The sequence below is a fragment of the Astatotilapia calliptera genome, chromosome 5 (genome assembly GCF_964374335.1).
Source record: "Astatotilapia calliptera chromosome 5, fAstCal68.1, whole genome shotgun sequence".
NCBI classification, from domain to species: Eukaryota; Metazoa; Chordata; class Actinopteri; order Cichliformes; family Cichlidae; genus Astatotilapia; species Astatotilapia calliptera.
Genome location: NC_137426.1, coordinates 35,565,856 through 35,592,677, shown reverse-complemented (window position 1 = coordinate 35,592,677; position 26,822 = coordinate 35,565,856). Strand labels below are relative to the sequence as shown.

Here is a 26,822-nt window from a genome sequence, read left to right as displayed (position 1 = left end):
TCTTATTAATGTAATACAGAGTACTTTCTTTCTTTAAACACATCTGTTCTGCAAATTCTGTTTAAAATTGCAAATGCTCTTTTTATTACATTTTATATGTTGAGTAGCTAACTGGTTTAGTACGGAGCCCCGCAGGGGACATTGGAGAAAAAAAAGTTTTGTGAGATCTCGCAAAACAAACTCGGGATCTCGCAAAAGTTTTAGCCGCCAGCTCGAAGCCGACCGGGAGGTCCAGGCACGATGTGCCGGGAAAGCGGTGTTCCTCCCGGATGTAGTAGGTCTCGACCTCCCGTTAGCTTCGAGATGGTTGATGTCAGATCTCCGAAAACATCGGAGCACTTTTGCAAATATGTGATGTCTTGTAAACCGAGCAGATATCTGACATTTACACAACTACATTCACGCCTCAAAATATCTTAAAAGTGTATTTTATGATCCAGAAAGAGTAATATTACAACTAAGTAGCTGCCGCCATTGTTGGAATTCAACTTTTGTGAGTTTGTTTTGCGAGATACCGAGTTTGTTTTGCGAGATCTTGCAAAAGTTTTGCAAGATCCCGAGTTTGTTTTGCGAGATCTCGATCTCTGTCTGTTTCAACGTGTGACCCCGCCCCTCCCTCGGACAGTCGGGGATGAGTGCGCTAACGTACAGTGGGGCAAAAAAGTATTTAGTCAGCCACCGATTGTGCAAGTTCCCCCACCTAAAATGATGACAGAGGTCAGTAATTTGCACCAGAGGTACACTTCAACTGTGAGAGACAGAATGTGAAAGAAAAATCCATGAATCCACATGGTAGGATTTGTAAAGAATTTATTCGTAAATTAGGGTGGAAAATAAGTATTTGGTCAATAACAAAAATACAACTCAATACTTTGTAACATAACCTTTGTTGGCAATAACAGAGGTCAAACGTTTACTATAGGTCTTTACCAGGTTTGCACACACAGCAGCTGGTATTTTGGCCCATTCCTCCATGCAGATCTTCTCGAGAGCAGTGATGTTTTGGGGCTGTCGCCGAGCAACACGGACTTTCAACTCCCGCCACAGATTTTCTATGGGGTTGAGGTCTGGAGACTGGCTAGGCCACTCCAGGACTTTCAAATGCTTCTTACGGAGCCACTCCTTTGTTGCCCGGGCGGTGTGTTTTGGATCATTGTCATGTTGGAAGACCCAGCCTCGTTTCATCTTCAAAGTTCTCACTGATGGAAGGAGGTTTTGGCTCAAAATCTCACGATACATGGCCCCATTCATTCTGTCCTTAACACGGATCAGTCGTCCTGTCCCCTTGGCAGAAAAACAGCCCCATAGCATGATGTTTCCACCCCCATGCTTCACAGTAGGTATGGTGTTCTTGGGATGCAACTCAGTATTCTTCTTCCTCCAAACACGACGAGTTGAGTTTATACCAAAAAGTTCTACTTTGGTTTCATCTGACCACATGACATTCTCCCAATCCTCTGCTGTATCATCCATGTGCTCTCTGGCAAACTTCAGACGGGCCTGGACATGCACTGGCTTCAGCAGCGGAACACGTCTGGCACTGCGGGATTTGATTCCCTGCCGTTGTAGTGTGTTACTGATGGTGACCTTTGTTACTTTGGTCCCAGCTCTCTGCAGGTCATTCACCAGGTCCCCCCGTGTGGTTCTGGGATCTTTGCTCACCGTTCTCATGATCATTTTGACCCCACGGGATGAGATCTTGCGTGGAGCCCCAGATCGAGGGAGATTATCAGTGGTCTTGTATGTCTTCCATTTTCTGATGATTGCTCCCACAGTTGATTTTTTCACACCAAGCTGCTTGCCTATTGTAGATTCACTCTTCCCAGTCTGGTGCAGGTCTACAATACTTTTCCTGGTGTCCTTCGAAAGCTCTTTGGTCTTGGCCATGGCGGAGTTTGGAGTCTGACTGTTTGAGGCTGTGGACAGGTGTCTTTTATACAGATGATGAGTTCAAACAGGTGCCATTCATACAGGTAACGAGTGGGGGACAGAAAAGCTTCTTACAGAAGACGTTACAGGTCTGTGAGAGCCAGAGATTTTCCTTGTTTGAGGTGACCAAATACTTATTTTCCACCCTAATTTACGAATAAATTCTTTACAAATCCTACCATGTGAATTCATGGATTTTTTTTTCACATTCTGTCTCTCACAGTTGAAGTGTACCTCTGGTGCAAATTACTGACCTCTGTCATCATTTTAAGTGGGGGAACTTGCACAATCGGTGGCTGACTAAATACTTTTTTGCCCCACTGTATCTGTAGGTTGCTGTTTTAATGAGTGTTTGATGGAAAACAACAATGGCGGAGTTTGCGCTCTCCAGTCGCATGATAGGTGAGTCCTAGTAAATAATTTTCCAGTACGTGTACGTTCCACATGCTATTTAAAAAAAATTATGATTATTATTTTGCTAGCTATCAAACTCGCTGGAGAAATGATTGAAATGCACTGAGTGTGATGCAGTATGGCAGCGCTATTATGGAATATGCTGTGAACTTAGCTAACATTACTTAGCAGTGATATGAGTTAATTTACTCAAGTGAAAGCTTTAAACATTAGCCTGATACATAACTAGCTAACTTAAGGCTTTCTGGTTAACCTCTGGGGTCGACGGACCCAGAGTCTCCATTTCAACTTGGGTCGAACGTGCGAACTTCAAACTATATACCAGTGTTTAAATTGTGTAGGCCACGTAAAACCGGTGTTTTTTGTTTTTAATAAAACAGTGGCGTTTACTCTGGAAAGAAACGGAAAAAACAGCGTTTTCTAAGGAGAGCGCTAGCAAACACGCTTTGCTTGTGAGTGAAAAGCAACAGTCATTGGTGAAAAAAGAAAAAAACACTCCTTCCCTATTGGTGGAAAAATGTACCACGTCGACCAATCAAAAAAATGATATGGCAACATGTGGCATTTGGTTGTTTGGGAAGAGGGGGAAGTTTTAGGAGTGAGCGAAAGAGAGAGCGAGACAGTTTTGATACATGAGAAATTTGTGAGGTTTACTGTGTTTGGAGTCTCAAGTTAGTGTGTAGTGTAGTTGTTGTTTTGTGTGTCAGTTCTACTAGTGATCGTCACAGTTGCTGCAAAAAAGCCACCAAAGGCAGATTGCAGTGTAAACGCTGAGTGACACAGATGCTGTCAGACCTGCAGGTTTATCCCTGTGCTGTTCTCATCTGTGTTATAGTGACACAAACTATTTTTGGAGTTGCATAAATAATTTTTGTGCCTTCTTATTTGATGCAGAACAGCTGATTGTTCTGTAAATAGTTTGAAATGGTTATATAAAAAACGTCTGAGCCTTGGCTGCATTTTTAGGTAAATAGTACCATATAACTTTTTAAAAATGTACAATTTCTATTTGCAATTTAAGTTATGAAAACGATTCGTTAAACATGCTTGTGGTTTTTACAGTCAAAAATATCACTTTCTACTTGTAAAATTTGGTCTGTATTTAGATAAATTGTGCTGATACAGTTTGTCAAAATGAGAAAATAACAGATTGGCAAGATAAAGTTTTTAAAGGTAAAATTTAGAGGCCAAATCAAAAGTAGTCAAAAACGGCCAATTATACCCTGGACCCCAGCTTTTTTGAGTATTTGAAATAATGGTAATATGAGTGATCCATATGGTCACAAAGAATAGCCACTTGTTTCTGTGCTACCAAAGTTCCCCAGCTTTCATTCAAAATGTGTTTATCTTCAGCACCTGCACATTAAACTACTTAAACATTATAAATGTCTTCAAGCTCACACTGAGGCCTGTGGAGCACTATCAGCCACTGAGATAGTTCACACATTTATATGTGTATTTGTATATGAATACTTTAAGGCTGCCTGTTTATTTAAGGGAGATGAACAAAATACATTGGACTTGTACATAATAATATCACAGATGATAAATTAAATAGATTTTAAGTAGATGCTTGTGCATTCTTAAAGCATTATATGTTGAATTGAACTATGTGATCTGTTCAAAGCCTCTCAGTGCTGTTCTCCATGCCTGTCTGACTGTACATGATGTTATTAGCACAAACACTTTAAAGGTGACGTTTAGGACTTCAACAATAATACAGGCAGCAATGTAGTTAGCAATAAAACAGTTTAATTGGGAATTAACTTAAAAAACAAACAAACAACAAACAAACATCTGTCTCCTATTTTTTGTCACACAGGAAAGAAGCATCAATTTCTGATGAGAAGACTTATTTAAAATGATTTAATGTACTAGTTTTTTAGATTATTTGCCTTGATTTGTTCCTTAGAATAAGTGTTTTATGCCTATTTTCCTCAACATTTTGCTTAGAACAAGTGGTTAAAGCTTATTTTAGGTTTCAATTGCCATGATTGGTTGCCTGGAATAAGTGTGTAAGGCTTATTTTAAGATTTAACGATCTAATTGTTCCCTAGAATAAGTGGTTAAAGCTTATTTTAAGTTTCAATGTTCTGATTTGTTCCCTGGAATAAGTGTAAAAGACTTATTTTTTAGCTTTATTTAAATTTAGATATTGTTCTTGTTTCAAGAAATCTTAATAAGAAAAAATAACTTACCCCACTGGCAGATAATTTCACTTGTTTTAAGCAAATCTTCACCAAAAATAAGTGTATTTATCTAGTATTAAGGAGGTGGGTTTTTGCAGTGTAGGTTCACGTGGGACCACCACTATGCCCTGTCATATGATATCAGCTTATATTAGCAAAGAAGGACAATGCCAGTATTTCACAGAAAGGCTGGTGATGCACTGTGACCTCAGTTCGTGCATGTTTTAGGCAGAGATTGATAGTAAAATGTCGTAGTGATCATTACACCCCAGCACACAGCTTGTATTCAGTCTGTGTCAGACGATGTCTTTAGTATCGTTTGGAAGCGGTGATTTTGTTTCAGCTGCTGCATTAATCATATTGATCTGAGTGTTTTTGTGGCTCCTTTTACAAAGTTTCGACATGTGTAAACATCATTAGGGAAGCTCTGTGTCTAACTATAAACAACCAATCAAAAGTGAAAGCCACTGGAAACCCTGCTGTACAGGCTTTCTCATTAATCACTGAACACTCTGGGTTTTAGACTTAAATCTAGACATGCTGGAAGAAGCAGACTGAATTTCAGGAGTCTAAAACGTTGGGGGACGTGAGTTTCAGCAGTTAAAGTGCTCAGTCAAAAGTTTTAGTGTCTCAAATCTTTCCAATTACAGGGACAATTAGTACCTGCAATAACTTTAAACATTAACTGTACATATTAGATTGGATTCAAAGCACAAAACTCATCTCAATTAAGACACTAGTCACTTATATATATAGATTTGATCTTCTTTCAATGTTAAAATTCACCCAACGATTACTTCTGATTAAGATAATTACACTTTCATGTGCGGTTATGTTTGTTTTTATATTATATATGTTTTATATTTATAACTTGAGACATTATTTACACATACATTGGAAGTATATTATTTAAGTACATCAAGCCTTAATATAGCATATGCTTCATATGCTATTATTAGTTTTGCATTTCCTGAGATTAAAGATTACCTTTAGCCAAAATGCTGATCACACATTACACATGAAACCCATAACTCTCCTACTGATTAAACATTTAAAAAGCTCTTTTGTGCCATATGAAAGTCGTAGCTGTGAAAACACGGTTGTTTAAAGACAGCTTTTCCCCTCGGAATGATTATTCCCTTTGAGTACGTGTCAACCTGCGCATAACAAATGTGAAAATGTTACCAAAGCTTATGAATATTTAAGTGTACATGTGCAAACTTCTTGTTACATAATCTGAGTTTAGACAAGTGTTGAATGTTGCAACAGCTGTCACACGATCACAGCACAATATAAAGTTACTTAGTGCTTTAAAGTCAGGTATCTTAGTGTTAGCTCCAGGATTAAGGCTCCTCAGACAGCTGTGGATGTTGACCCTGCCGATCCAGAGGTGGGCGTCATGTGGGTCGTCAGCGGTGTCGATCCCTCTCCTTCCGCCGCGTTGCCTTCTATTAGACCTTGCCGGTGCAGGTTGAGGATGGAGTCTGCGATTATGCGGGCTGTTTTCTTCTGATATCCTCCGGATGTCATCATGAGTACGGGGATCCCCCGACGCTTCGCAGCCCTGAACACGAGCTCATCTCTCTTTATAATGCCCTGGCAGAGAAGAAGGAGAAGAAAGTTAGAAGAAGAGGCAGCCTGTCTATGCTTTCAAGCACTACCTTCTCTGGATTCTCTGGACTTCTTTTCTCATCTCTGCATCTCATTGATAAAAGATTTGATAGAACATGCTGATAACATCGACATGTCTAGTCCAGAGTCCTGATCTGAACCCAAGGACAAAGTCATGAAATCCACTACACTGAGTTACTGAGCTCTGGAACAGCTAGAGGAAGAAGCACACATGCATGTCTGTGGAGGGATTCAAACAGTCAATAGTTTGTGTCAACACTGTCATTTATTATGGAACATCTGTTAAAACACTGAGTGATTTGGAACATTATTAAGCATGGCAGAAACACATGTTCAGCCAGAACTTCAAATAATAATTATTTAAGCTGCACGCTGCTTTTTTTTTTTAAAGGACATTTACCAGTTTAAATGAACAAAATAGGTCTGCAACATACAAGAGCGTGCCACCACAACTAACACATCCTGCACATTTACCTTATTTGCGCCAATTACTTTCTGGGATTCACAGGATCACTGGCTGGAAATCTCTGCACAGTAAGTAATAAATTCCAATTTGGCTCATTTTGACCAGCTCTCAGTACAATTTGAAATTTCCTGATAAATTAGTTACATGAAGAGCCCATGTGGCCTGATTCAGCTGAGCCTGCCAGTTACACATTTTTCTTTCCTGCTACTAAAGCAGTGCAGATTCATTCAATATTAGACACGAATGGGCTGGAATCATAGGCCTGGGCATGTTATAGTTCAACACAAAAGAACATCTGCATTGCACCAAACAGATTTACCTCATCCATAACATTAAATACCTTACAGTACACAAGGCCTAACTTAAAAGATACTAGCAAACCCAGATCTTAAATCAAAAACTATTAAACAGGCCCTGGATCAGGGGCATATCATTTTTTTCACAGGTTTTTTCCAATAGTTAGATAGCAAATTCATAAAGGCAAAATGAACACAAGGAAGCGAACAGATGCTGGGGTCTCCAATGCCAAAACAACAAATTCTGTAACAATGTGTTACAAGAAAAGTAAAACCCTGTTTTGGCCTCCCACCTGGACATTCAATTCAATTCTTCTTTATATAGATACTGACTAATTGGTGCCACCCACACCATTTATGAATGCATCTGCTAACTAGCTAATGTTAGCAGCCAAAACACCAACGCTAAAACTTCAAATTGTGGGACTCAAAAGCCAACTGTTGACATCCTGGTGTGCAAGTGACAAACATACAAATGACTTTAATGTTTAACCATCTATTAACCATGTTAATACTACTTTGCTTCAAAATACATTTCAGTGAAACCTTAGATTCAGGCTACACGGCTCAACTTCACACAGCTGCACAGCAGTTAACAGCTGGTTTTGTATCTCGGGCCCCCCATTTACTCTAATATGACTTAATGCAAGCGCTCCAACAAATGCAAATACATGCAGTCTATCCAAAACGTGTTTTTAATTAATGATTAATCACTTGCTGTCTACACCCACGCACATTCAAACACCACTTGATACTGGTCTGACAGGAGAAATAATGAACCAGTTAGCACTGAATAAACATGCTTGACACAGTGTTTTTTATTTCAGTAATTAGAGGAAATTAGTAAGGCTTCCATCTGCATTTAAAATTGATTGTGGTGAAAACAAATGATTTACAGTTATACAAGTCTCTGTACATACATTTAATGATATACACTAATGAAATGGTTCTAGGAAAGTTAATACACTATGTAACGAATATCAAGCACATGAATTCAAATTGCTGACTGCCAAAATGAAGTACAATACTCAGTGATCAGCTGCAGCTACAGCGTGCTCTCATTCTTTGATGTGTGCTTCAGTCTACCAAAACATAATTGTTATTTTAAATAAATAAAGCAGACTAGGCCCAGTCTTGAGTCTTGTCTTCACCCCACTCACTTAAACTGCCAGCATAGTCAAGCATATTTAGTAGAGACTCGATTCAGTGAAATGTGGTGCATACTCAGAGTCACTTCTGACTATCCAGGCTCAATGAAAACCCTGTTTGAGAGAAGGAACTGAGTGGCGCATTTTTCTCACATATAAGACAGTTTGTATGTTTCCCATTTTAAACCAAAATCAGTCTAACAAACAAACGAAAGCTGTTGAAATTCTATGACATCAGATATTTAATTTCTTTCTTTCCTTTTGTTTTTGCATCTTGTAATTTATATACTGGTTTCAGTGACCTTAATAAATCTTAGTAACTTGAATCTTCATTGTTTTTTGTTCCCAAATTAATCACATCCTGATGTTTTCCCTCCAAGTCATGGTTGTCTCAGCTAATAATCCCGGCTGGCAGTGTACAGGACCGATGGTGGGAGAGCAAGTAACACTTAAATATTTGAGGCTGAAATCTGTATAAAAATTTGCACCTCCAAGTTGCGTAGTGTATCCAATGAATGTTGTCCTAATTGTGTCAAACCCAACCATGCTTTTGCTTAGTTGTGGTGGATAGGAAAGCTGTTTAGAGCTATTATTATTTATTTAATAAAGAAACCTACACAGTTCGTCTGATAAGCAATGTCTGAATAAGACATAATAATACAACGTAAGATTATGAGCCTAAAGACTTTTAACACTGTGTGTCCTCTAATGTCCCAAAATCATCTGATAGAGCATCCAGCTGCCAATTACATGCAACTGGTTCTAAGAAACTGTGGGATACACAGAAACGCTGCGCCCAGATGAATATGATTATTAGCTTTAACCCTCACATCTTTTAACTGCTTCATTCATTCTCTGTTTTGCATTGACTTTTGAGCTGCAGGTCGTCCTCATTAAAAGAAATGTCTCCCACTGAGCTCTGATAAACCTCCAGAGAACCACTCTGTCACCGAAGCAAACATTTGAAAACTTCCAAATGTCACAAACATGAGTTTTGGGGCAGGCCCAGCGATTATGTTTTGTAGACATGTTATTATAGGATTAAGGTGAGGAATGAATTCAGCAGCTGTGGTGAAGTGATTTGGCCCCAGCTGAAACAATGATGTGGTCTAGATTTACTACAGCTACAGAGATTTTTCTCTGCCTAGGCTCTTCTCCATGGCAACAGGAGCTGAGCGTATGTGTCACATTATTACCAGACACTGTTTTCTCTTTTGGGGATTTCAATAAACACACTTCCATACATTTAAGCTTTTTACAGTAATTAAAAACACTTCCAGAATCAGCTATCCCTACTCAGTGCCCGATTCATCATGTATACCTATGACACATTTCAACTTTCATATCAACTTTACCTTTATACATTTTTCCAGCACTGACAAATGTTTGATCATCCTCTGACTGCCTAGTCCAGGGGTCTGCAACCTTTAACACCCAAAGAGCCACTTGGACCCGGTTTCCACACAAAAGAAAACACTGGGAGCTGCAAATACTTTTTGAAATCTAAAATGAAGATAACACTGTATATATTGGTTTTTTTTTACCTTTATGCTTTGTGTGAACAACTAAAGTAAGTAAGTAAAGTTTATTTATTAAGCGCTTTTCACAGACAGGCACTTACAAAGTGCTGTACACAAATATTAAAATAAACAATACAATCAATAGACATTATACACAATGTAAAAGATCAAATGTAAATAATGTAAAGAATATAAAATGCGTAGATCAACAAAAGGCTTGTTTGAACAGAAAAGTTTTTAACTGCTTTTTAAAAGTAAAAAGCAACTACAGTGTGTTGCTTATGAGATCCATGAAGTGCTACAGAGAAAATTACATTTTATTTATGTAATTAACACATTTTGAACTCTTAAAGAAATATGACAAAAGGAAAGCTGAACTAAAATGATCCATGTAGCAAACAAAAACTGTCGTGAGCCACCCTTATATCTCCTTTGGGCTTTTGGAGCCTTGACCTGACTTTTAAAAAGTAATTGGAAAAAAAGCTCCATGCTGCTAAAAAAAAAAAAAAGATATTTGCAAAATTCTGCCTAAATATGTATTTTACCTGGTTAATGTGTGTGGCGGGGCGTGGTCTGCGGACGCACCTGAGCGGGACCCGCAATCACGCCTCGCTGCCTTAAAGTCTCTGCTGTTGTGTTGGTGTGTGTCGGGCTGTGAGCTGAAAAGCTACAGCCGGCTGTATGCGTACAGCAACCGTGTGAAAAGTGGTCAATAAAGAGATGCTGAAAAGCGTGTTCATGGAAACATCGTCGGGTTTCTCGTGATATGTTTACAATAAGACTTATGGTCCCGAACCTCTGCGCACAGCGTCTGCAAAACGGGGCTTTCATCTTTACGCAGGACTGTAAGCTGTCGTCTGTGAGGCGTGAGCGGTGTTTGTTTTTAACATAGTTCAGCTGGAGAACAGCTGCTGACATAATGTGGATCCGAAGATCCATAATTGGCCTACCTGGGGATGAAAGTCTCGATAAATGCACGGCGTTTCGGCGGGTAAACCGGCTTCCGCGAGTGTGACGCTTATTTTGAGTGATGAAAAAATAATAAGATATAATTTTATTTTTATATTTCAAAATCACAATAATCTTCCAATTTAGAACTACAAGTTAAAAAAAGAACTAAACACAAATAAAATACACTTCAGCTAAATACTTCTAACTTATTTTCCCAAACCACCCGGAGCCGCAAAATAAAGACTAAAGAGCCGCATGCTCTTTATTCAGCCGCGGGTTGCCGACCCCTGACCTAGTCATAGGTGGTGAAGTTCTTACAAGACTGCACTGTATTTATACTTCCTGTTTATAAACTACATACTACAATAAATATTGGGTACAGGACATTGACCACACCGCTAAAGTAATAAACCTGGATGTGAGGTAAGTATTAGAAGCAGGGCTAAATATAAAAACATATAGTTCAGTAAAACTCAATGTTATGACCTCAGTGCTAGGGCTGTTCGATATAACAATATATATCAGATGACGATATAAAAACGTCTATCGTTTCATTTTACGCTATCGTTTGTTTCGTGGTGTCGCAAAATAAACTGTGTACGGCAATATTTTTTCATGGTTTTGATGGTCACTGTAGTGGTTCTATTAATTCCTTAAAGTTCTCTCTTTCTCTTATATTTAATATAACCACACTACAGATGGACAAGCGCCTGTTTTTATGCGTTGTCCCTAGCAACAACAACGGTAAAACCATCGCATGTCCGCTTGTTTATTTTCCACATAAACCTTTCACAATAAAGCTCAAGATCCTGTTGAGACTTTTCAAAATAAACTGAATCACGTGAAAGAGCAGATTATTTACGGGTGAGAATTAAAAAAGAGCCGCCAGGTGCTAAAACATAAACCTTAGACTCAAACGTTAGAACAGGCTTTTCCCCGCAGCACGCCGTGTAACAAATACAAAGAAAACGGCGGCCGTTACAACTTATGTCTAAAAATGTATCGTTTCATGCAAGGGCGTAGATTTGGTTTAGGCATTGGTGGGGACGGATGATTCAACCACCGAACGCTGCCTGTTTCTTTTTTTTTTCCTTTTTGTCTTTGCTTCTTGATAAAAGGAGAAATATTCTGGCCTACATATGCTATTCTACATGCTTTTAAACCATTTAAAATTACAATTCGTAGTTTTATAAGTGAATTATATAATGTTAAATTACTATTAGGCAAATGACTAAGTATTTTAGGCTTTAGTTTACTTCAGCCATAATCCATATAAATCAAGTATCATACAAAAATAAAAATAGCTTCAAATACAGTTAAGACAATAAAAGAATATGACTTTAAGGACTTCACAACATTGGTTCAGTTATAGTACACCAACATCTCTTATACATTAGCACTAAGGGAACACTGAATGACCTGGTGGCTTTTGTCCATAAAACTACTCGTCTAAGATTACCACAAAGTAAAAGATCTCTCAGCAAAATTATGCAACATTTTAGGCACTATTGCTCCTATCAACTCAGTGAGCTGGGATTTTTTATTCTCAACATGAACTACTGTTACAGCAACAGACATGGACTACTGGTGTCCCACACAACAACTCAATGTCCACTATGTGAAAGAGCCAAACACATGCCTGCTCCTCTCGTTAATCTATAGCACCAAAACATCAGTCAGTCACCCGTGACCTCGCCTCTTCACCTCTGTCCGAGCTACAACACGGCAGAGCTGCCTCTGTCACCTGATAAATAACAGTAAGACATTCCAAATACATGCAGTCACACATGTGCTTCAAATACAGTCATGAACCAACAGGTCATCAGCCAATTTCACCTGTGATCTTGTATCACCATTGATCTCTGAGCTTTGTGTTGGTTCGCCTGTCACCTGACAAATAGGACATACATGACAATAAGACTAAAATGTGTAGCTGCTTCAGTGTTTCTGTCAGTTTGTGCAGATCTAGACTCATCAGTAATGTTTGTAGTGTGAGTGCATTTTAAAAACAATTTGTGCAAACTGCACTACGAGGTGGAATATTTGCAAAATCATGACTACTTTGTGATATTTTGTCTCAAAAATTAACCCTATGAAATTATCATTACCATTAGGATGAAATTATTGTGTCTCCAACATTTTAACGTTAGACATATAATTCTAACAGCCTCTGTAAACTAATATCCTGGCTTGCTCGAGGCTGCTGTTTTCTCTGACACTTTCAATCAAAAATAGAAATGCTGCTCTGAGACTGAGATAACTAATAGTGCTGCATGTTGTGCAGTTAGTTTCCAAAAAACGTTATTCGTGGTTACATACAGTTTTAGACTGATGTGGGCCAAAGCCTAGCATAGCCTGTAACGTTATTGTGACGGACACATTTTATGAGTGAACTTGGCTTTAAGTGACTTACAGGTTTCTTTGAAAAACACTTTCTTATATCCAGGTTCTTCCTTTTTGCTGCCATCCTCCTCTCCTCCTTGCAGGTCCTCGCAGCGCAGGCTTGCTGCTGCTAAAACTAAACAGAGCTCCCTGAGAGGCACAGCCAATCACATTGGCCATATTTGTCACATGAGGTAGGACTCCAGTAGAGAACGTAATTTAGCTCTTTCTGCACCGCTGGGTGAATGAGACGCTGACAGATCGTTTTTTTTTTCTTTCTATCTGTTTTTTTTTTTTTCTTTACTTGAAGAGATCAAATTATTCGTGGGGACATGTCCCTTCCGTCCATGCCAACTCTACGCCCTTGGTTTCATGCATCGGTTAAAACACTTGACTCAAGGTACACCACGCCCAGCTGGAAACACTTCACGCAAGTCAAGCTGCCCGAGATTCACAGAATTTACAGAAAATGTAAAATTTTTGTGATTTATATCGTTATCGGACGATAGATGTCTTACATCAGGATATGAGATTTTGGTCATATCGCACAGCCCTACTCCGTGCTAAAATACGGAGCTGAATCTGTGACACTGTAGGGATAGTCACAAAAAACAAACAAACAAAAAACAGAACATATCAAAGGTATCAGACTAACATTAGTTCTCTGAACACATGCAGCCCAATTTTTGGTTAAATGTTGCTAATTGTTAACTGTGTGGTCGCTCAGACAGACTGCATATGTGCAGCTCTGGAGGGAGAGGACAGAATGAGACACCATGGAAAAAGTAACGCGTATATAACCAAAGGAAGTGTGCCGTATCATATTCATCCTCGGTCAGATACAGCAATAAATGGTTTATTTTGATTAGCTGACAAAAACGGATGGATATTGTCAGAACAGATAAAACAGTAATATGTTATAGGATTTCTCTGGTTTTTAAATGTCCTCCATTGTTGCTTTTAGCAGTGTGTGTGTGTGTGTGTGTGTGTGTGTGTGTGTGCGCGCGCGCGCATATCCAGTACATAACTGGTTTTAAAAAGAGGTAAATACCACCACAAAAATAAAGCCAAAATACAGAAGCAGTGTGTGAAAAACAAAGTACATTGTTATGGCTTCCATGGGAATTAATAGGGTTAAGTATCATCCAGATATGGATAATCCAAATGTATGTTAACACATTTCCCAGGAAGAAAGACATATACAACTATCCAGTTGCTGTCGATTAACATGGACACGGACTTAAAGGGTTATATAACTTATATAACCCTTTAAGTCCAGCAGTCAGTTTTCCCAGGAGTGGTTGTCCTAGCAAATTCATCCCAAGATCAGACTGTACAATGCTTATGTTATAGATAAGAGGCAAAACAAAATAGGAGTAAGCTTGAAGGAAGAGAATGTGAACAGTGTTGTGGAGGTGAAGAGAGTGTCAGACAGGAGTTTGTGGCTGCAAGTCAAAGGGCTGATATTAAACATTGTCAGTGCATATGTCCTACAGGACATGTAGGTGAAGGGAACAGAGGTGATGAGGAGGAGTTGGGTAGGTAAGGTATTAGGCAGAGAAATTATGTTGTTGGTTAGGGTGATTAAGGACAGAGATGAAAATGTACTAAAGACTGAAGAGAGTGTGTTGGACAGAGCACTTTGTGAAACTCATTAAAATAGAAAATATGAGAGAGAGGAGGACAGATGGAGGACAGTTAGTGAATCACAAAGTGTAGAGTATTAGTAAGGAGGAAGTGAGGGCAGATATGAAGAGTGGATCCAGATGTCGAGGACAGAGGGCACTGGACATTTTCATCAGACTTTTTAACGTGATTGTGGAGACTGACAGGATGCCCGAGGAGTAGAAGAACTGTACTGGCAGCTATTTTCATGAACAAGGGTTATGTGCAGAAGGTACAGAGAGATAAAGCTGATGAGCTATACCATGAAGCTATTGGAAAGAGTAGTTGAAGTTAGGTTTAGAAGAGAAATGACAATCAGAAGAGCACTGCAGATGCGATGTATACTTTCAGAGTGTTGATGGAGAAGTATAGAGGTCGGAAGGAGCTTCATTGCTTCTTTGCTGATCTAGAGAAAGCATATGACCAGTGTTGGGAAGGTTACTTTTAAAATGTATTCCATTACAGAATACATGCCCCAAAATGTATCCTGTAACGTATTCCGTTACGTTACTCAATGAGAGTAACGTATTCTGAATACTTTGGATTACTTAATATATTATCATGCTTTTTACAACAACGTGAATGTACTATTGCTGTGTGATTTATTACTATTACTGAAGGTCCGCGACTTCGAACTGTAGTAAAGGGACCTCTGACTAATACGGCGGGGTCCCTGTCGGCTCGTAGCCGAAAAATAGCTTTACTTTGTTGTGTGGGTCAACTTTTCTTGCGAGAGACAGAGAGAGGCGTTGAAAGGCTGCTCCAACGGAACTTATTGTTTTCAGAGGAAAACAGGAACACAGTGTACAGTCGAGTCTTAATAGCTTACTCACAACTGGGCTCGTCAGGCACTCTTCTTGGCTGAAGTGGTTATTATTATATTTACATGCTTCCAGCTCCCGTTTTTCCTCGATGACAACTCGTACCTTTCCACTCCCCTTTTTCTCCCTCCTCGCGCTCACAGACACATAACGTGTATGGCAGTCCATTCTCCCTGCAGCACGGACTACACTGCCCATGATGCTACATTCTTTAGAGCTATGCTTGTAGCATTCTGCCTGTTAGCTTAGCACAACAACAACAACAACGAAAAGGTGCTCTCTCACCCAGGAAACACACAGTCGCAGAGAGAGAGAGAGAGCGTCGCCCTGTAACCATGGCAACCGTAACGCTGGCGCCTGGAACAACAGAACGTAGCTGTCAAACAAAACCCAAACAGTCCTGACCCGCGACAAAATGAAACAGGAAAGTACCGCAGTGTAATCCATTTATTTCAACAAAGTAACTGTATTCTGAATACCACCTTTTTAAACGGTAACTGTAACGGAATACAGTTACTCATATTTTGTATTTTAAATACGTAACGGCGGTACATGTATTCCGTTACTCCCCAACACTGCATATGACAGGCACAAGAGAGGAACTGTGGTACGGCACGAGGAAGTCTAGTGGCAGAGAAGCATGTAAGGGTGTTACAGGACATGTATGAGGACAGCAAGACAGTGATGAGGTATATGGTAGGAGTCACATATGGGTTCAGGGATCAGCTCTGCACCCCATGTTGTTTGCGATGGTGATGTACAGGTTGACTAATGAGGTCAAGCAGGAGTCTCAGTGGACAATTATGTTGACAGATGACACTGTGATCTGTAGTAGAGAGCAGGTGATAAAGAGCCTGGACGGGTGCAGGTATGCTCTGGAGAAAAGGCGAACTGAAGTTAGTAGAAGCAGGACAGAATACATGTGGATGAATGAGATGGAGACAGCTGGAAAGGTTATCATGCAAGGAGCTGGCAGACAAAACAAAACAGGAGCCTGAGCTCCTGACAGAGTTGAAGATGTTAAGATTTTCATTGAGAGTGACCAGGATGGGCAAGATTAGAAATAAGTACATCAGAGTGACAGCTCAGGTTGAGCAGTTCGAACACGTGTGGAGGAGGGACGGAGGATACATTAGATAAAGGATTTTAAAGATGGAGCGTCGAGGCAGGAGGAAAAGAGGAAGACCACAAAAAAATACATGGATGTAGTGCAGGAGGACAGCATGGATGGATGTGATGGAACACTATGGATATGGATAGGGTGAGATGGAGAAAGTTCATCTCCTGTGGTGACCCATAAAGCAAATTAAGAAGCACGTTCTTTTTACCTGACTATAGGTTTGCTGGGCTGCTAAACTTTTATTGCATGAGTGGAAACTCCACTGATGATGACCCAGACATCTGGACCGTCATTAGCAGAGGTCATTTGCCAGCTCAAAAATGGCAAATGAATGCTACTCTGAAACCCTTGTATAAAATAATCAGTAGTGACAGTACCTGTGGTGATATTGAGAGTCCCCCAAGTGGGTCCCCATCCAAGATGTCTGTCCCTGCATTATAAACGATGATATCAGGCAAGACCTCATTCAGTGTTCCCTCCATGTGGAGCTCAACCTTCTGAAGGTACTCTGAGTCTTCCGTGCCCCAGTCCAGCTCCACCTTCCTTTTTATTGCTCCTGTTGTTGAATAAAAAATTAATACAAGACTGGTGCATAAAAGACACAGTGAAGCTACCGGACATAGCAACTCAATAATCCAACTGATACAAAGTAGAAGCATTTATGGGGAGTTGATTCCAAAGACATCACTTATACATGGTCTAGGAATTGCTGCAGTATTTCAACAGGATTTCTTTTAGAACTGGCAGAGTTCTGAGAGCAATAAAAGAAATGAATATTATGAGAAAGTGTAAGAATAAATCGTCGACTGACTGTAATAAAACTGGTGTGGCAATAGTGAAGGAAGCCATTGATGGTATTGTAAAACTTCTGACTCGTATCTGTAATATGTGCTTCCAAATGGATACTTTTCCAAGTAAATTGAAAATCTTTCTACTGTTAGATAAAGCAGGAAGTAGCCATCATCTTTCCAACCTCAGATTTGTGTCTATACTTCCCCTGTTTTAATACATATTAGAAAAACTTTTTATTAATAGGTTAGACAGTTTTATTGAAAAGTACAAGCAGTTTGACATAGTATGACACTGAGTGAGACCATTAACCACCAAGTATAAATCAGTGAAATGGAAGGGTAAAGCTTAGATTAGATTAGATTAGATAGAACTTTATTAATCCCTCGGGTGGGTTCCTCTGGGAAATTCGATTTCCAAAAAAGCACAGCACCGACAGAAGTTACAGAGTTACAGAATATTATATATATATATATATATATATATATATAATACACACACACACACATATATATATAAATACAGAGACAATATAAATAAAATATACGAAGGGGATAAATAGAATAAATAGGAATAAAAATAAAAATACAAGTGAATTGCACATTTCAAGTATTGAGTCTATTGCACCGTTGACTATTTACAAAAGTATTGCACAAAAGGTATTGCACAGTGAGGTGAAGAGGCACTACAGCTTAGTTGTTCCCCCCTCCTTTGTCCTCCTGTTTCCCCTCCCTCTCCCCTCAGGGAGGAGTTAAACAGTCTGATGGCGTGTGGGACAAAGGAGTTTTTAAGTAAAGCTTAAACACGGCCCACGCCATATTTTTGGTTAACAGAAGTCACACAGGAGTGGGGCTACAGACAGAGCAAATAAAGCATTAATGATACTTTAATTCGATTTACTCATGGATGCTAATCGTAGTTTTCATTCTAAAGAGCACTTGCACCTGAAAAACGGTGGTGTAAAAAGCCAATGAATAAGATATTGAAATCAATGCATATCTACTTTGGAGTCTTTGTGTTTGTATATGGATACTTTATAGATACCTTACTGGTCCCAGGTCGGAGCCCTTTCTGCTCTCAGAACTCCTTTAATTCTTCATAAAACAGACTCAACGCAGCGCTGGAAACAATCCTTAGAGATTTTGTTCCATAGCATCACATAGAGATTTTTCAGCTTTGAATTTCACCAAATCCCAAGAGTGCTCTCTTGGATTGAGATCTGCTACTGAGGCCAGCTTTGTGAAATCATGCTGCGTCCTGTGGAAGCATCCATAAAAAGATGGCTACACTCTGGTCATACAATACTACATATACGTTGTGTTTAAATCATGCTCACTGGGTACTAAGTGATCCAATATGTGCCAAGAAAATATCTTAATATATTTTACACCAAATCCTGACCCTACCTTTCAAATGTTGAAATCAACACTGATCAGGCAACATTTTTACAGCCTTATGCCGTCCTATTTTAGTGAGTCTGTGTTTCTTGTTCTTGGTGCTTCAAAGTTCAGTAAGGATGCCCTCTTTGTTCCCATGGTTATAATGTGTTTATTTGAGTTACTGTTGCCATTTTCAGTCAGAGAGCTGCTGTTCATTGGAAAACTATGAGCTAGCTAAGACTATTAGCAGAATCTAAAATAACAGCTGTCAGTTTAGACACCTGTGTATTCATGTTGCATGCCTGGTCTGTACCACTGCATATGACCACATTTCATTAATGGGAAAAGCTTCTAATTCCTTGTAATTCTTTGTTTCTTATTTCAGAGCTAGACACCTAAAGTTACACTTGTAACTTGTGAACATTAATCTTACATATTGCACCTTTAAAGTGTACTGAATACAGTGTTAATTTTTACAGCAAATGTTGATTTAGTTTTAGTCATAATTTAGCCATCAGATTTATTTTAGTTTAGTTTCAGTTGATAAAATATAAGATTATCACAGATAAACTCTGAAGTAGATTCCTTTGACTAAAATGTTTTACCGGTGAGAGTTTCTCCACACCGTTTGCAAAAATCTTATTTTCCTTAACATCAAACACGAAATGTGTCTGCTCTTCTCTTCCTCCCAAGAATTCTCATCACGTTGTGTTTTAATGGGAGCATTTAATTCATCGACGAAAGTGTCAATACATTTTATCATAGTGTTTTTCCTCAAGCATTTGTTCTTGTCGCCAACAAAAACTAATGAAAATTATAAGTTGACAAAATTATCACTGATTGATTAAAGCGCTGTGTCAGTAGGTGAAAGTGGCTTTAGGTGTAAAAACAACTTAAATTACATCTTCAGCGTCCCCAGTTTAAAAAAAATAAACTAACCAAACTTCTATAACAAGGATGCTGGATGTTACGTGTCTGATCTTCAACACAGTGGATGTGACATGTAAAAGCAGCACCCACATCAATTACATGTTTAACCAGCAATACATTAAACTGTAACAATAAGGTCAACATTGCTCCCTTTACCTGTATTTGTGTATGACGGACACTGGAGAAGATGGCTAATTATTTATAACAAGTATCAAGTAAGGATGCCGGACCAATGTGTGATTTAGCTCTTCCGACTTTTGTTTATGAGACCTTTTCATGTATATTTTACAGTAGATTTTATTGACTTTCTTTAGTAATACTCTGTTTCTAACATGATTAACAAATCAAACTAAAACAACATCTGATTTTTTTAATAGAATATCAATGTAGGTAACTGGATTTCTTCATTCTAAAATTTTACAATTCTGCAGAAGTGCTTTAACTCCATTGATACTAATTAAACTTGAAAATTATGAAAAAGGTTAATTATTCTGTTTTTAAACAGAATAAGGCAGTAAAAGCAGGACAAGCCAGTGCAACGGCACATTAAAGTCAAACAAAAAGTTCTTGGTAGTTTTTACAAGACTTTCAAGAAAAAAAAAACATAAGCTTGGGCTCTAAAGGTACAGAGAAATAATGTGTCTCAGAGAAAAAATATGAAAAAGAATACGACGGCAGTTTTTTTTATCTTAAACAAGCCAGAATATACATTTATTTTACTCTCTTAAGGGGACAGACAATTATAAAATGTCTTAAATTCAATTAATTGTGCAAAGCAAGATAACTGGATGGAGGACGGAGAGAATTTTTTTAAAGGCAGACTGCGACATTTGCTCTGCAGAGTATTGTTAGAATCGGGGCTACACAGTGGAATGTGGTCCCTGTCAGAGGAGCTTCAATGTATTGACAGATTAATTTGTGCAGAAGCCATGATTATGGTGTTGCAGGGACTGCTGCGTGCTAGATTTCCCACTGAGTGCTAACAGAGTGAGTTGTAGTGCTCGGGGAAATCACAGCATAATTAAAACACAGTGACATCTAAGGGATGGGAGTGTGGGAAGGCAACTAACCACTGCTACTACCTCAACCTTGATGGGGTATTTGGACAAGTGTTGGGTTTGTTTTTCTCATGCATTTACGTCCTATAGAACATGTGAACGGCATAAACCTGTTTGAAGGTACGAATTATTTCAAAATTGTTATGAATTGAAAGGTCAAAAGAGGCAGTTTGAGAGGAAAATCGACGGTGCTTTTCACTCACTTTTGGCATATTCGTCTCCAGGATAAATGTAGCGATTGTACATATCCATGATGAACACTCGCCTGTCGTCCAGAAAGTCACGCTCGTGTCCATTTCCCTGTAAAACAGCAGGACCACGTGCCATTAAAAAAAACCATGAAAACATTTTGATGCTGTCGCTGTTTCTCCAAACATCATTAAGCACTGACAAACTGAATCAAGTAAGCCTTTTTCACCCTTGAAGATGTCTTTGACAGTCAGCTACAGTACATCATTTGAAAGTGGCGAGGTCCACACAGGTGTCCCTCAGACCCATTTGTTTACCCGAGACATGCTGCGCTGACTGACAGCAGCAGATGAGGAATAAATAGTCTTGTCATCTGGCGGCATTAAATGTTAAAAATGCTTTCAAAAAACTCACAGCTGTTCCATCACTTTTCATTCCCTCCCCTCCATTTGTCACTCAAAGTGTCTGGCTGCTGTCAGGAGATTAGGCTTTGTGCCAAGTTTAGTAGTACTGGATGGAATAATGGCTGTATGGGACGTGAAGGACTGTTCTGTACCAGCTGAGCATCATGCTCAATGACTGTGTAATGCATTTTTATATGATGAATGGTAAAGATGGCTGCTTGATAGGCTCTCATGTCTGGTTCAACGACAAATCCAAAGTAAAGATCAAGTGAGTGAGTGGAGCAAAGCAGGGCTTAGGACTGCAACATCTATAGAAATTCATCATTAAACTTAAATATTACATTTATGACAAATGTCACAGATAAATGCAGAACTAAATATAATAATGTTTATATGAAAAATAGCATGGATCTAAAACAATGACAAATGAACAAAGTGGTGGGCACAGTGTCACCGAGGACCCAACATTAGCTCAAATGCTGTGAAAGCAGAGAAGGCAGATGCTGCATCGAGAGCAGACAATTAAATAAAGAATCACCAGTCTCCAGAACGCTGACTCCACGATGCAACAACAGCTTCACTGTGTGAACAGCTCAGTCTGACGCTGTGGGTTTGCTTGTGAGAAGTAAATCTCTCCCAGCTGCAGTCAAAAAAGGAACGCTTTCAGTGGGTTGATGCCATGATGTCCGTCATGCATGTCACTCCATGACATGCATGACGGACATGCAGTGGCAAACATACAATTTCTAAAAGAGCAGCAAAAAACTACACTGAGTCTGTAACCCGAACTGTACTTCCGCTGGATTGTTCATTATTAATTACTTTTAATTTAATTATTATTATATTATAAAACTCCCTGATACCAAACTCTGACTTCACTTTATGTGAAGGCTAAACTTAGTAGAAAACATGACTTTTTTAGATGAACGATATTAACAAACATTCTTATAAATCCTGAAGAAACTAGATGTACTAGTTATTTAGTGAGAGTGAAACTGAATATTACAGCAATTATTATTCAACAAGAGGGTTTGAGAATATGTTTAGGCTTAGTTTTTCATGAATAAATAATGGGACAGTTTAACATGTGACATGTTGTTGAGGTTGTATTTACCAAATCTTAAGACCTGCAAAGGACCAGATGATCTTTTTATTATATGATGATGATGCATAAAACCTCCAATTAAAAGAGGGCACATTTTTCTTTTACTCGATTATCAGCTATAGCGTTGAATGTCAATTTGGACTAAGCCTTTAGATTTTTTCTGGTCTCAATTTGCAAAAAATGTATTTCAATGAATATTACAATTTGATTTATAATAAATTTCCTCTCATCGAGGAAACCAAGCCAAGCAGCCAAGTCAATTTTGATGAACAACTTTATCAAGGCCGTGCAGATATATTACAGCCGGTTTGCTGTCGGGTAATCCAAGAAGAAGAAAAAAAAGAAAGAAAACCTTTACATTTATTTTTATTTTTCTTAAACCATTTGCAATCAGCTCTCCCATCATCCATCAGCAGCCCATATAGACATATAACCCAGATAACTTTAGGTGTGTGAATGAAAACAACTTCTGAATAAGGGGGAAAAAAGTCTATATTAGAGATGTGCTGGGACATTTTTTATGATCCTATTACTCTGGTCAGAGAGGACAGAAGAGTATCATAATAATCAACAGATACAGTTATAAAAAAACTTCACTCCATTAGTGGAATTGATTCATCAAACCAAATAAAAATGGTTGACTCCAGTAATCTATATATTCATAATCATAAACTTTGAAATCAAAAATATCATGCATGGTTGTCCCTCTAAAACAAAAGGTTTTGAAGAGCATGTGGGTGGGGCTACAGTGCTCAGCCAGACTGGTGTGGCAAATAGCAAATCACAGGTATTTATGCAACAATTTTCTGCTCTTACTGAGCACTTAAAGTGCTTCTATACTAAAAGCCATATTCACCAAGGACACTTCGACATGCGGTTTGGAGAAAGGTAAGTCACGTTGCCCCCTTACAGCCACCGAGCTCTGTTCCTTAGACAACCACATTAAAGAGGCATCAAAACAGGAAGACAGTAGTAGTGACGTGGCAAGCAGAGATCACGGGATGTCAGTTAAATTGAACAATTGTACCACTGCGGGGTCCAACAATGAGTCCAAGGATTTCATACTGATACCTAATGGCAGCCAGGGTGCCATTGCCTAGTCTGTGGAGGTCTCTGTGTCCATGCATGGTTAAGCTTTCACAGGCCATCAAGGACTTACCACCAGACTGCTCATGGTGGCCAATGTTACAGGCAGGATAATGTTCCCCACAGCTTTTCCAGACCCTGAAAATCACAGGGTGCAAATACCAAATATACAGGACCTATACTAGAGGAGACTGGGTCCTCAGCCCACCCTAATGAAGTCAGTCTCTGATTGTTTGGTTAGAGACATTCACACCAGTGGTGTGTTGGAGGGCATTTTGTAGGCACTACAATGTCCATCCTGTTCCTCTCTGCATATCCAGTCAGAAACAATGATGAGGGAAAAACTGTCCAACTGTAAACCCATTCCAGTTTGGGGATTGTCTCATTGTTGACCCTTTAGTGCATCAGTTGTTAATTTCAGTAACAGCAAAGCAGCTGAAACCGATTAACAACACCCTCTGCTACCTAACTGACCAGAGGTTTCACTGAATAAACTCTGTATAATAGTATATATATGACAGGAAATACAGAAAAGCAGAATACATCCTATTTTAATTGGTAACTTTGGATGGACATGTAATGATATACACACAGATTGTTTTCTTTCTCCTCTCTTTTTTAATAGTTTGGAGAACTTGAGATGAAATGGGACTGCATGTAGCACGTAGGTTAAAGAATTTGAAAGACCCACCTGAAGCTTCTCCAGAACAGCCAAGACATATTTATTTGCTCTTAGGTTATTTTAGAGATGCATTGTAGACATCACATAATAACAATCAAGACACGGATGCATCTGAAGGTTATAGACAACTGTAACTTTTGCATGTAGTTGTATTTTATACTGTATGAATAAACCAACATACTGAACTGAGGGGTCACACTGACTTCTTTTAGAAAATGACTACATAAGTGAATGCCCTGTCCTCTAAATCCAAAAGATATGCGGAGACTATAAATCATCTCATATGCTGCCTGAGCTCCTGCTGCCTCCAGTCTTATTCATCTTATCTTCTTCCTCACATCCTGTACTGTACAATAAAAGACTGCTGTTTCACTGTCATTTGTTAGTGTCAGCTGAAAGCCTTCAAACAGGATTTTTCCCTCAGTTCTTTGGAACATATCCTCCCTAACTTAGCTTGAACATCTGTATTAAATATAAGAACCATCCATTAATGCTTAACAAATCATAATCAAAGAGTATTAAAGAAAAATCCATTTTTTCCATCTCAGAGATGCAGAGAATATTTTTTTAGGCTGCTGACTGTTTATACACATACACTGTAGTTTTGGTGATTTATAATTAATGTCTGTTTTAATTCAATGCCAATAAAACAGAGTTAAAGTCAAAATTGGAACACAGAATAACAAGGTTTCAGTATGGAAAAGAAAGATTGATTTCAAAATGAGAAGCTGTTTAGAAAACCACTTCTCATACATGCTCACCCACGTAGTGATAGCATATCCCATCATTTCATTTCACTCTCACAAATAGAGATTTATAAAAATTAATATAATCCTCAGGCTACAGACACAAAGACAAATTTCTGATCTAATGAGGACACACGTACGATTTTTCTCGAAAAGGTATTCATACGAAAGGTATGAACACAAAGCGACAGCACAAAGCAAAGATGGAAACCGGCACAGAGAGACTTTAAAGAGATCCCTGCGGTGATTCAACTGTAGAAACATTAACAAGTACAAAATGAAGATGCAGACTGACTGCTCATCAGTTTGTTAACTGTTCAGAGTCTGGCTGCTGGCCTGGGTTCAAAGTTCACTCAGCTTTACCATCACTCTGGGTTCTTGGCTAGTTTAGCATTAGCATGCTGTCTGTGCAGCTGCTTGCTAATGCCAAAGTTGTGTAAGCAACATAATGCAGCTGTTTCTGTCCTGGTGCAAGTGGAACCAATAAGCTGAATCGATAAGCAGACTAAAAATTCCAAGTAATGGAAGTACTGGTTCTTGTTTCCCCATCCCTACTCATAAAGCATAAGATGAGTATTTGTCCCTTTCTTTGTATTCTATATTAAAATATTCTAACTATTATCTACGTTCCAGAAAAAAACTTTTATAAATTTTATAAAAACAACACAGGAAAAAAAGAAAAGAAAAACACAAATTAGTGAGCAAACAAAAACTATCAAGATATTGACGAGCAACATCTTAACCCCCTAATCTCCTAGAATGGGATTATTTTACCCACCATCATCATAAAATTGTTGCATGTCAGTGATGGTGAACGGTCCCTGGAATTTCTAACTGTACTAATGTATTTGTCAGCATCAGTTGTGTTTTACCAATGTATAGTTAAAACATTAAAAGTTTCAAATACAATCTTGAAAACCTTCAAATGCTAGAATGAGGACTGCCTGAAGAAACAGAAGACCAAGAGTTCCCTCTGCTGCAGAGAATGAGTCCATTAGTGTTAGCCACCTAAATTACCAGCTAACTTCACCTCACATTAGAGCCTGCATCAATCCTTAAGAGTTTAAGTAGTAGACCTTTCTCAACATCAACTGTTACAAGAAATTGTGTGGATAAAGACTTCATGACTAAATTGCTGCAAAGAAACCAGCACTGAGAGAGGCCAATAAAAATTGGGTAATTGGGTTCTTAGGGCAAGAAATGTAAGCAATGGACTTTGTGCCAGCGAAATCTTGACACTGGCTTATAGTGTATGTTTTTTTGTGTGAGTGTGTGTTTGTGAGAGCGAGAAAGCAGTAATCATTCAGTCTAAGCCTGGTTGAGATGATTTGGAATGAACTCCTAGGAGAATGAAGGTAATAACTTAAAAGCTGGTTGACAGTCCCAAGGGTCTTTGTGAAAAAGTTTCAACTTATTTCAACAGTTTGAAGTATTGTAGTTGTACATCGCCAGCAGGCAAAGATGTGTACATGAAAAAAGAAGGCGCATCCACACTAGTGTACACAACAAAAACACAAACCCAGACATGTCTGAAAGCGAGCACCACTTGTCGGCCACTGATGATGATTTGGTACAAAATACAATGCAGTAAAATGCTGCGGCTGCGACCTTGTGTCGCTGCTTGGGCCTTCCTGCGTGGACTTTCTCTGGTTACCTGAGCTACTTCTCACAGTCCAAAGACATGCATGTTAGATTAACTGTGAATGCGAGTACGAGTAATTGTCTGTCTCTCTGCCTTAGCCCTGTGCCACCTTTCCAGAGTGTACCTCACTTTTTGCCCTTTATAGCTGACATAGGCCAAACCGATGGTTGGGTAAAAAATATACATAAATATTTCATTAATATAGCTGGCCCACCCAAGCATTTATTCAAAGTGACGAAACCTGTGATTAGGGCTGCTCAATTAATCGAATTTTAATCA

The 26,822-nt window shown here is 38.8% G+C and overlaps 1 protein-coding gene across 1 annotated transcript in view; it reads right to left on the bottom strand.

The window, feature by feature from the left end:
- Positions 1-5,362: 5,362 nt before the first annotated feature.
- hdac11 (histone deacetylase 11) overlaps positions 5,363-26,822 on the bottom strand; it is a 46,345-nt gene continuing 24,885 nt past the window's right edge. The window contains exons 9-11 of the mRNA XM_026169061.2: positions 20,893-20,989; positions 16,911-17,089; positions 5,363-6,128 (exon numbers count right to left, since the gene is read on the bottom strand). Coding sequence (XP_026024846.1) covers positions 5,886-6,128; positions 16,911-17,089; positions 20,893-20,989 — 519 coding nt within the window. The 3' untranslated portion in view covers positions 5,363-5,885. The remainder of the gene's footprint in view (positions 6,129-16,910; positions 17,090-20,892; positions 20,990-26,822) is intronic.